The sequence below is a fragment of the Phaenicophaeus curvirostris genome, chromosome 9, assembly GCF_032191515.1.
Source record: "Phaenicophaeus curvirostris isolate KB17595 chromosome 9, BPBGC_Pcur_1.0, whole genome shotgun sequence".
NCBI classification, from domain to species: Eukaryota; Metazoa; Chordata; class Aves; order Cuculiformes; family Cuculidae; genus Phaenicophaeus; species Phaenicophaeus curvirostris.
Window position 1 is genome coordinate 8319652 of NC_091400.1, and position 12248 is coordinate 8331899.

The 12248-nt window shown below is 40.1% G+C and overlaps 1 protein-coding gene across 17 annotated transcripts in view; it reads right to left on the bottom strand.

The window, feature by feature from the left end:
• The window catches only part of ABLIM1 (actin binding LIM protein 1), a 204894-nt gene that overhangs the window by 115612 nt on the left and 77034 nt on the right, over nt 1–12248 (bottom strand). The window contains exon 1 of one of the 17 annotated variants that reach the window (XM_069863743.1): nt 6645–7202. The exons of the other annotated variants lie outside the window; for them this stretch is intronic. Within the exon in view, the coding sequence (XP_069719844.1) occupies nt 6645–6660 (16 nt within the window). The 5' untranslated portion in view covers nt 6661–7202. Of the gene's footprint in view, nt 1–6644; nt 7203–12248 lie in introns of those variants that run through there. 17 annotated transcript variants of the gene reach the window in all.

Genomic DNA, 12248 nt, shown 5'->3' on the forward strand with positions numbered 1-12248 from the left:
ACAGAGCTACACAGCCTCAAACTAAAATTAGATAGTCACATCCATAAGAAACATGACTCTCCACAGGGGTCCTGACTCCCAGGACAGTTTGCTGTGTACAGAGCTGATAAACAAGACATTTCAGGGGCCCTGCCCTGTGGTTAACTGCCCATGTTGGCATCTAGAACATTTGCAGCTGAGAAGTCAATTCCTTGAGGTATATCGACATGCTCTGAAAGTCTATCAACTTTTAAGACTATATGGACTATGACAGAGAAAGCATTAATGACTGATGCAGTACTGAATATAGCCTGTTCCTTTGGCAAGAACTTCAAGTGCTGGGTAGCAAGTAGATACTTTCAAATCCATCAATGTTGTTTTGAGGTGCCTTTGAAGAAGAAAAAATACAAATGCAACTGCTTCTTTGAACAAACAAGTCATTTATTGAGTCTTGTCTGACCCAATCGCACTTCTGCAGCTGCATTTCCATTTGGATCACTTCTTTGATATGAAACAAATTTAAGATCCTTCTTCTGTACCAGATCCTGAACCAACAGAAAGTTCCACAATACTGCCACATAGATTACACTAACATCTGTGATATCAAGCTGCTGCTAACAGCACTGGGATTTGCAGAGCTATCCCACTGACACTGATTATAGAACCTTGCCTATTAGGCTCTCCTATAGCATAAACACAAGATTATTTCACTTCTGAACAGCTGGCATTACTTGGTCTGACCCTTATTTTAGCACTTGCTCCTCACTTTATAGCTTTGAGGAGATTTCTCAGATCTCCTGCTTCAGTTTTCCTGCCTATATGGAATATATTAACAGATGACATATACAATCGAGCTACTCAGGCACGTATAATTTCTGGGTTTATATCACTTTATGATAAGCCCATATAGAAGCCAGTATTATTTCTCCTATAGTTGTGTCTCACACAGCAACACAGCTAATATACAACACCAAATGAGTATCATCAATAAGACACATGACTGTGCTGAAAAATATTACAAAGCCTCCAAAAATGGAGTCTGACTTTGAAACAGCACTGAAGCACTTACTTAGGTTTAAATCCCAGGGATTCAATTAGACTCAACCAAGATAGCCTGCTGAACAGAATAGGCTTAAGACAATGCCTAAGTGTTCTCCTCAGCCAGATCCCTAGTGAGCCTGAAAGCTATCCAGGCTCAATGAATGCAAGGATTAATCATCCTTTTGGGGATACTGACTGTTCTCTAGGTGGAAAACCAACTTTCTTATAAATAATCCTTTTTAAATTAGTTATGGATTGCCCCCAGAAACAACGAAATCCTGTTCTCTGGCTTCTCCCACCCAAAGGACACAGCACATTTTGATTAGTGGGAACTTGCCTTTTCCCCAGTATGCATTAATTTTGCCACAAAAAGAACTGACTCTCCTTCATTGGCACGCCAATTATTGCCCTGACTTGCAAGTTCTTTGCTACCAAACATTCTCCCCTCTGGAAAAATATTTCTTTGCCCTAGCTTAATGTATTTTAAAGATGCACAGTTTCACTATGGCAAGAGTCTGTCTTTAAAAACCTCGCCATTTGAATTCTCATCCAAGAAAACCAGCCACATAATTTGCAGTCTACTCAATTGTATTCAACATAACCAGCAGGGCTTTGGTAGCAAGAGCTTGAGGGCCAGCAGCTTGCTGCCCCAAGCAGGGGTAGAGAGGAGACCAGGGAAGATGCATGATTTTAAAAGGACAGAGGTTCCAGCAGAGGAACCCATGGTGAAATAACTGAGTAAGAAAAAAGGAGCAACAAAATTAGAATAACAATGCTCTGACCCCCTTCCCCTGTGGCAGTGTTGCCTCACCAAAGGTACTGAGTATAATACGTGGCATGAGGGATGGAGACCAGAAATGGGAAGAAGTGTCCATCAAGAAGCTGAGGTTTGTTACTCCAAGGTTGTGTTTGCTTTATTTTCAACAAAAGAAACAGTAATTAAAAGATTATTAATTGCCAATAAATTAAATTGTTTGAACCTCCCCTACTCAAAACTCATTTTTTTGGCCCACAACAGTCACTGTTTTGGATGGAGGGACAGCTTAGCTGCCTCTACTGCCGTTTGAACCTATGAACTCTGTGGTCTCAAATTTAATCCCTAAAACCATTAAGCTCTCCCCTCCAGTGAGATCAACAGCAAAACTTCTCCCATTTCTCAATATAAACTAGCTGCCATCGTATCTTCAGAGAGCTGGCTCCTATACACAGCTGGGATGTAAGGAATGTATGGAATTTCACTACTGGGAAACACGGGAAGCCTTCAAGCATGGCAGGACTGCACTCTACTTGCTTGGCCCTTTGGATATGAATATTCATAACCTTGTGTGAACTAAGTGCTATTTAAACAAACATAAAATCTCCAGCAAACACGCAGTGCCTGAGCTGGCATCATCTTGGTTATTTTTGTTTCTCTTAGTATCAATGCTGCACACCAGAACTGCAATATGAAACCTAATATTAAAAATAAATTTAGAAGGAGAAAGTACAGAACAAGCAACACTATAAATTTGCCAATAGAAACATAAGAGCTTTACAGTTGCTTTGTCTTTAAAAAGTAATAAGATGTTTATAAGATATTCACACACCACTCGATTTTCTTTTCTACAAGTGGCAGCAGTCAAATCCCAGGACTAAGATTTCCTTGTCATAACTGTAAAACAAAGTAAAAGAAACTCTCTGCTCCAAAAACATCTAATTCAAATAATCAAGGCAGACAAGAGGAATGTCCTTATCCTCATTTTACAGATTAACACAAGGAGAGTTCAAATTACTTCCCCAAGGTCACCTTAAGAGTCTCCAACACAGAACTCATCTATGGTTTAGCATTTTTAATTACAAGAGTATTTTTTTAACATTTGATACCATGCATATTTATAAAATGCTTTTTCTGTGGCTTTGTACAAGGTAGCAAATTGATTTAATCAAACCAAACCCCCAAATGCCCTGTCCAAAAGCAGAACTATATTTAAAACTAAGCAAACCGAAGCAAAAAGCAAATAAAACTCCTCAGTCCTCCTGCTGCCAACGTGCGATTGCATAAACTTATCATGTGCTCCAAAAGCAACAAGCTTGGAGACTTTCCCAGGTCACCTAGGGTCAAAAGTTCCAAAGTCATGAGTTCAGATCAAGACTATGGTTCATTAACCAGAAAACCGAGATAATCTCAGCAGCCAATCCCATTATTCAGGATTTTCCTGATTCACACTGGGAATAAATGGGAAGACTGCACAGGACACTGGAGAGACAGTGTTCCAGGTAGAAAACACCTTTAAATTAGCATACAGGTAACGTTCTGTGTGTTCTTCAAGGATAATCCCATCTAAAGCAGTTCTGTTTACAACAAAAGTTAGACAAAAAGCTTCTTTGGAGACTCATAGCTCTTTACATATGTGAATGGAAGAGAAGACAAGACTGGAGCTACTGGAGGCATAAAACCAGTCCTCTTAGTCATAACCTTAAGAGGTATCAGTACCATGCTTTATCAAAAGTAAGAAAATAATCCAACAGAGAACTAAATCTCTCTAAGACCGAAAAGTTCGTCATATTTTGGCAAACTACATCTTCTGTGTTGCTTACTGGGAAAGCCAGCACCAACTGAACACCCACAGAGACAGTTGTGAGAACACAGAAACACAATCTAGCTCACTGCAACTTGGTACCCAGTAGGTGCCAGCACCCACCCTTTAACAGCATCAGTATGTGAAGAACAGAAATTATAAAGCCTCCGTCCCCGCTTCTGCAATCCAGTAAGTCTCCAACACTTCCTCTTTCCTCCTCTTATCTTGCCAAACATGGAGAAGTTTGGCATGAAGAGGTACCAACCCACTTCCACAGGTCTTCCCATGTATGATCCAAGATCTCATCAGGTACAAAGCTCTGCAATATGCTCTCACAGACTAGCAGGTGAACACTAGGACAGTCATCTTATCAGCTGGCCAAGAAATCAAGAATTGAGGCTGAATCTTCAGCTTATGTGAACTAATGGAGGCAAACATGAAGCTACCACACTTACAGCACCCAGGAACGTAGCTACCAGGCTCGCAATTCACACATCAACTTCATCACAGAAGCACTAAGAATACAGATTATTCAATACGGGTTTTAAATTGGAGAAGAGAATTAATGATAAGACATGCATATGCATATGTAAACTTTCTTCCTGTTAAAGGATATAAAGACAGAAAGTTGCCCTTGGATGTAACACAGTGACAATAATTTAGCTGAGTAAGTAGATAATAGGGGCTCATAATTGGAAATAGATAATACGCAGTCAGAGACATGAAAATGCGGTATCAGTCAGACATAATTTAGGAAGCGCCATTTGGTGTCAGCAGAAAACACCCTGGCCTCAGGATTCTTTTTGTGTATGAACTAACCAGGCAGACACTGAAATCATTCCACAATATGAGCATAATGAAGCATGCTAATTTGCTAAAAACTGTTACTAACCGTTTCGCAATTCAGTGAATTGGAATTGCATTTTTACTAGTTGAAACCAGCCCCTCCAGTGCCCGGTGAACATGGTTATGAAATGACACTGGACCAAATGCATTTTCAGCTTGTTCAAACAGCAATTCACGCAGTGGCTGGAAGGGAGGGTACCAGCTGTACTATGCTGGCCTGTGTTTTGCAAGAGTATCAAATCCAGAGAGAGCTCACTCCAGGAGCAGCAGCTCCTGACCTTCTGATGAAGTGGGGGAGAGAAAAAAAGCAAGGAACTAAAAAACCGAAAGAATTTAAGAAAAAACAACTTTGTTAAAGCTATTATTTGAAAGTAATAAGGTAGAAAAGTAAAATACTGAAGTAGAAAAGCAAAATACTGAACAGCTTTCTCACTCTGCAGCCACGAGATATGAAATATCAGTAACTACGACAAAATTAAAGAAGCCTTTAGTTATCCGAGTACTTGATCTGTGTGAACAGAAAAAAATATATAAATAGATAGCTAACATCAATATTAACAGCCACTGTAAATAACACATTAAACTTGGTGAGGAGGGGAAAAGGAAGCAATTTAAACACAAGCCTTGTAAACATTTTCAAGTATTTATTGTCAACTTTTCCCCACTATTCTACGAGGTTTTCTCCCTCATTCATTTTATAAAAATGACAGGCTTGTTTTAATTTTCTTACAGGTGTATGACACCTTGTCCGGTGCAAGATGCTAAAACTGTATTTACAGAACACTCCTAAGGTACAGCCCTATGGATCAGTGATAGCCCAACAGGCTGAGCATCAGCTGGGCAGGAAGCAGACACCTAGCGAAGGATCAAACTGAATGCACAGCCAAAAATGTTACACTTCAAGATAATCAGCACCCTGATTTCAAAAAGGATATTAGAAAACAAGCAACAAGGATGATAAGCTGAATGGTAACACACTTTTCTGAAAAGACAAGTGGAATAGTTGATTCAAATGATTCTGAAACTTGCAGTTTCAAGGATTTAGGGTGAAAGTGATACTTAAATCATCCCTGGTATGGCTTACTGATACTGGTAGCAGGTCAACAGTTCACCACTGACATTATAAAAATGATCCAGTAAATCTGAAGTAATGGATCTCAAATCTGCTAAGTAGCCAATATTATCTCTGCTGGGCCACTGCTTTTCATCAACAAATACGATCAGGAGACTGTTCAACGGTTACGACTGCAACTCTCTCAATACATCTAAGACACTATGGCAAGATATTGAGGTATTTGTCCTGCTGTCTTCAATCCAATCATCTATGAAGCAATATTAACTCAATTTATTCCATTCACAGCATTAAAAAATCTTAATGTGGGTGTTTATAGTTGAAAACCTGCTCATTCTTGCTCAACATTGCTACTACTTATTTCTGTTTCTTCCCTAGTTTGAATTTATCCCCCTGTATCTTTTACAGGGTCCTCAAAGAGCACAGATCTTCCTCTTCACAGACTAAGTCTGAATCTGTCTGTGATAATATAATGTTCCAAAACCACATCCAATCCACCACGTAAATAGAATTCAGAACTTATTTCACATCTTCATAATGCAATAAATTATATAGTGTTACTGCAAGGAAAGACCCTATGACCATTTATGAATTCTTTGAGTAGTAAACACTTCAGGTTTTTTTCAGCTTTAAGTGTTATTTTTAGGTAATCGAAACCCCTATACAATTTACTGCTGCAAAATTCAAACATTATGCGAAATCTCATTAGATCAATTTTTTTCATTAGAAGGTAAAACATGACCATTTCAAGTCCAGCCTTGCTGAACATCCATGTTTATCTTTAAAATTTTAAGCTAACTTTGTTGGTCAAAGCTCTTTGAACTGTAGCAAACACAGGTAAAAACCAGTCAACAGCAAGCTTGGGTTAAATCACATTAAAAAAATAAACATCCACAGAGAAGGAACCCAACTGTGCCAACACCCTTAATTAGGTGTGTTCCAGCTTCTACCCTTATTAGCTGAGATACAGAGATAATCAATGCAATGCACTGCAGGCTCTGGCACATCACTTTTCTAAAGTGGAAAACAGCAACTGTCAGTCATGCCTCATTTTAAACACGCAGGTTTAAACCTCAGGTGATTCCGGCTGGCACATGAATTTGTTTTATAGTTCATTTCACCTCCAGTCTATCAATAAACATAATTACCTTTTTCTTTCACCATGGCAAACAAATTTTCTTCGTAGTGGAAGCAGCAAGAATTAGCTGAAGTAATTTCAACAAAATCTCTTTTCCAGCAGTATTTGGCTGAGGTGGAACAATAATAATAAGAAGAAAGGCAGCTAATTCCAGATAATTATCTTCCTCGGTCAGACTCCCCACAAGATCTGAGCAGGTCCGATTGTTCGTCACTGCCTCTTTGCTTCTCGTGCGTCTTCTTCCCCTGTGGTCTTTTCCTACAGTTAGCAGCAGCTTATACCCTGCTTGTGGACTCTGCCCCTTGTGCTGAAACAACCAGCTACAGCTGCTGCTGTGGAACAAATGCTAAATTCCACCGTCCCTCATTTCCAGCCACTGACACCACCTTGCATTCCTCTGCCCTCGCAGAACTGAGCTGGCAACGTGATTTGTTCCTGAGTGACTGGCAAAAGACTGCAAGGGAGAAGATGTGAGAGAGAACAGGAGAGCTGTTCCAACACACACAGAAAGTTAAAGTGGTATTCATGAGTTTCCTATCATTTTATTTACTCACACTGAGCCAGCATCAAGAGGGAAATCCGAGATGAACATGGGCAAATGCAGGAGCAGGCTGTGGCAGAGTGATTTTCCTGGTCAGTACTGTTTATTCACTCCTGGTTTTACTTTAAGCTGTTACCAAATCCCAATTACTAGACCGCAAATCATGCTATTAAATAATCTCTCAATGCCTTTTGCCTATAGTACAGAACAGAGTAACACATGATCTGTTCAAGCTGGGAATACGGACTCTATTCACTACCTTGAAAGAACACTAAAAATAACAAAGAAGAGACCTTTCACTGTTCAGTGCGCACCTGGGTTTCGAGGCACAGCCAATGAAATTTTTGTGAGTCCTGGTAAGCACTGTATTCTGACATAATAAATACCTGTAAACTACAACTCCTCTTATGTTATTCCATTTGAGTTGATAGCCATAAGTACTCATGGAATGGAGGAGAGAGTAGCGTACAGAAACAGCAGCACTTACACCTAAATTTCACCCCCCAAGACACCCCAATGAGAGAAACATGATTAATCAAAACCCTGAATGCCCAGTAAAAAACACTTTGCTTGTATTATTTTTAATACACATATACTGCCAATATCAGGATTTGGGGGAATCTCTGTCACTAGTACTGTATGTCACCTTTTCCTTCTTCATAAATGACTTCATTCCTCATTTTAGCTACCAGTGACCTCACCGATACAAACCTACGCCGATCACGCCTTTGCTTGGACAGTAAATTTCAGTACTCGTTGACTAGAGGTGGAGAAATGACAAAGGAAAATGAATTGATTTACCAAAGACAGTGGTGACCTCAACACTAGAGAACAGCGTCAACTGTAAAGATATTCTGGGCTAGATTACAGGCAGGTTCATCGGGCTATACCTACAACTTGACCACAGCTCTGTGCAAAATGTGCTTTAGGTTACACGATAGAGGCACAATCATACATCTACTGCACCCTTAAGCCAAAGCCATGTTCAGCCCAGAGCTGGACTTGAACTGGAGCTCCCATCTCCACAAGGGAATTCTTTCTTAATGCTACTGTCTGTAGGCAGAGAGAAATAAATGTAAAGAAACAAGCTGTAGGCATCAGCCAGAGCAGCAGATGGCTGATACCTGATGGAGAAAAAAATCAGAGCATACACGCAGCCTTAAAACCACTTGCAGTAAATAAATTCTAAATATGTTGTATATGTGCCACCCAGAATAACAGAAAGAAATGAAACAAGCCAGTCTACCTCACCCGAAAGATCTTTCTTATTCAGTGACATTCTTTAATAAATAAACAACAAAGAGAGAGAGAAAGAGAGACAGAGGTTCAGGCACATGCATGGAAAAAAAATAGTTATTCTATTCTAACAAATCTAGGCTGGCTTTCTATTGTTAGCAGCATAATGTGTAAGAGAAGCACAGCCCAGGCAGTCTGACATTCCTGCTTCTATGACTCAGACTGTTACTATTAATAGCACTTAGAGGCTCAACTGGGGAGCCAGGCTGAACCCCTCCAACGCTTGGGCATAATCCATGATGTCACCCTTCTGACACCCTGGAGATGGCGGGTTGTAACTCAGCCTGGATGTGCTCTTTTTCAAGCAGTATTTTGTAAATAGTTAGGGGAGAGCCTCCTGAAAGGGCCATGCCTGACCTTCATTCATAAATATTTCATCTGATGTGCAGAGCACAGTCTATGGATACACATGTATGGATGCTGTTAACCCTTCCCGTCATCTTCAGGCACCCTCAAAAGCCTTGTGACGATGATAATTTTTTGTTCCAGCAGCTGCTGACACAGAAGCTGCCTGCCGGTATCTGGACTTTGTGTTCCCCGAGTTCATTACCTCCATTTTTCACATGTGCTAGAGATTAGCACTGCTGTATCTCATGTCATCTCATCTCATAGCTGAAGAGAAGCCTTTCCTCACATCATTCCACCATGGAAAACCACAGCATTAGACTACAAATTGTGCATAAAAATACATTTAAAAATACAGACCCCACTAAACTATACCAGAGATTTCAGAGCCAAATGCAATTTACTCCTAAGTAAAGAGACATAAAGAGCAGACATTGGTATTGTAAATAAAATCTTTTTACACCAGAATGGTTTTTGATTTTAATATCACTGTTTTAAACTTGAAGACTAAAATTTACCCTGCTGTACTCAGATATCCAAAACTGGAGGTGAGAGAGGAATAGGTAGCAATTCCAGAAACAAATCCCTGTTACTTACTGGTATTTAGAGGTGCCTATTTTAAAGGAAAGCAAAATAAGCTTTTTTCTTTAAACATTCTGCACTGTGTAAATTAAATAATCTCCCTTGAACATGGTGTGGGTGGAAGAGTCACAGTAAGCACCTTATAGCTACATAACATGCCTAAGTTGCTGTAATTTTAGGTGAAAAATATCCTGCCCATTCAGCAAGAGGCATGAGAGCCACACTGAGAGCACTCCACAAAGGGAGAGAGTTAAACCAGTTTCGTTTACTTTTTCTTGTACCTTGATAAAGTTGAAAAATTATGTGTAAGATAGTAAGCAGTTTAGTCATGACCTAAGAATTGTTATTCTCATTTTAAAAGCTAGCTTTCCTGTTTTTATCTTCCTCTCATTCTTCACAGATGAGATCATTGCTTAGAAGGATCAGTGCCCAGTTTTCATACAGTATCTTCAAAACTGACCAATAGCTCTTGTCCATCAACCAGTGAAGTCTGCTATAAAACAGAAAGGGAAAAAGTTTTTCTATTAAATAACACTCAGGAACATAGCCTCTGTTTAATGTCCTTGCTTCCAGCAAAAAGCCTGGCACAAACAGTTTAGACAAGAAAGCTTGCCACAGGCTCCCACACCTTAATCACTATACAACCTAGGTCAAATGAGAGCCATCGCTTCTAGAAAGTCTTGATTCTGACATTTTGCCAAATACCCCATCTCCAGGAAGGAAATCCCGCTCTCTCACCTCTTCAGGAAAAGTTAACCTGTTCTAATTGTTATCCTGACTTAACTGTTTCTGCTCAGAGGAAAACCAATAATATCAACAAGACCTGTGACCCAGTAGAGGTCTCAGTGCCCTGACGGGGAAGCAGACTGTTTCCAGTTTTAGCATTCTCTACAGCTATACGATTAAATATTTCCTGGCTTCTGTTCCTCTTGAACGTTCCCTGCTCTAGCAATCTATTCCTTTGATGCCGCTCCCTCAGCCACTTGGACAACTGACACATTTTCCATCTTCTGAAAACAGCTTAAGGAGCAGTGCTTCTCGAAGGCTGCAGAATGAAAGAAGGCAGGCAACCAATGCGGGCAAAGTTGATGCTGTTGGTGGCGGGTTTTGGATTTACCCAGACAACAATGTCCCCCTTACCAGGTGTGAACAGCTGGGTGTTTGCTCCTGAAGACAGAGGCAAGGTGTTTAGTAAGGCTGTTCTTTCCATGCTGCCCTTCTGTCTCTCCAGGTTCCCATAGGACCCCTCAGTAAGTCTACTAGCATTCCCAAACCTGCAGGCAAGCTGCTGGGGAAGTTCCTTTACTGCTTGATACTATAGCCTTTCTATAACCTCTACACAGTTTTTGCTCTGTCATGACTTCATACTGAAGCCTGAGCCACGGACTTAGCCTGCCATCTCCTCTCCGCGCTGCCCGGTGTAGAACCAGCAAACCATTAAAGGAGCTACGAAGGCCCCACAGACTGACCTCACCACTTCAGACCCTCTGCGCTGCTCTATCAAAAGTTTTAAACAGTCTATAGAACCATACTCAAATCCACCAGAGAGGAATATGGCTCTTTCCTAGGATATGCCATGGTCCTGCAACCCTACATCCTGGAATAATCACATTCTCCTTACTGACAAGACTGATCCTCAAGCAAATGATGCCTGATAGCCTAGGTTCTACCCACAATTTCTCCACTATGCTGGGCTTTTCTTTGTAGCCTCTATCATGCTATTTTGGATGCAATCAGTCTGCAATAGTGTTCTTAACACCACTGTTAACAACCATGTGCCACCATTCTTTTAGAGTATGTGGAATTAAAATTTACCAAATACATCACCTGAATCAGTAAAATACATACTGTATTCATTTGGATCTGCCAGGATTTTGATGTTTAGTGCTTTATGAATAGAACCATTTAATATTCTTTCAGTTCTTTTGAATAGACGCCTCGGGATTAAATAATTTCTCAGGTTTTGATGCATTAGGAGATCTGGATTTCTAAAACAAAATTTTATTTTCTGAGGTTCTCACAAGCAAAATTTCCTTGGAAGGCTACTATTCTGTACAACAGTAATAGTCTGCAAAATACAGATGAAACAGTAAAAACAATGTCTAATTTATTGCTAAACAAAATAAAGAAAGAAGGGTATTTGGCTTTGCTCTAGACATTAAGAAGCCTGTAACATGCACACTTACGTAAAAAGCACCTGAAACCTCCAGATCATCTTTGGAAACAAATGAGAAAAGATGGTTACATTATACTTCTTTGCAGTGGCCCCAAAAATATACAGAACTCGCTGCTGGATAATCTTCTGACTGCAGGTATGTACAAACATTTACCTCCGAACAGACATTTATGTTATTGATACAACAACTGGCTTCCAACTGCTTATGTTACTGCTAATCCTTAGAAAGGAGATCATGCTTTTGTAACACCTGTGTGAACTATGCACACACAGCTGACACTGAACTGAGATACAGGACAGTAACATGCTGTAATGACAGGGGTTTTAAACTCAGTGCTTTAAAAAAAACCCTACCACATAAAATCATCACTATTCCCTTGCTATAAATTAAATTCATCCAGACAAATCATGATTGCAACTAGCAATGCGGCTGACAAAAACTTGAGTGTAAACATGGGTCTGTAACCATCACTGACAGTAGCCACAATTACTGCTAAAAACTGTGAATAATTTGCACAAAGGCAGGAATCCCCCACTAGGAAGGCATATACGCAAGTGTCATGCTTTACTGTGCATGCCTGAGGTTAAGGAGATTTGATATTGAAAATCCACTTCAGAATTGGATTAACTCTGCAGAATAACCCCCACCCTCCCTGTACTGGGAGGTTTTGGCT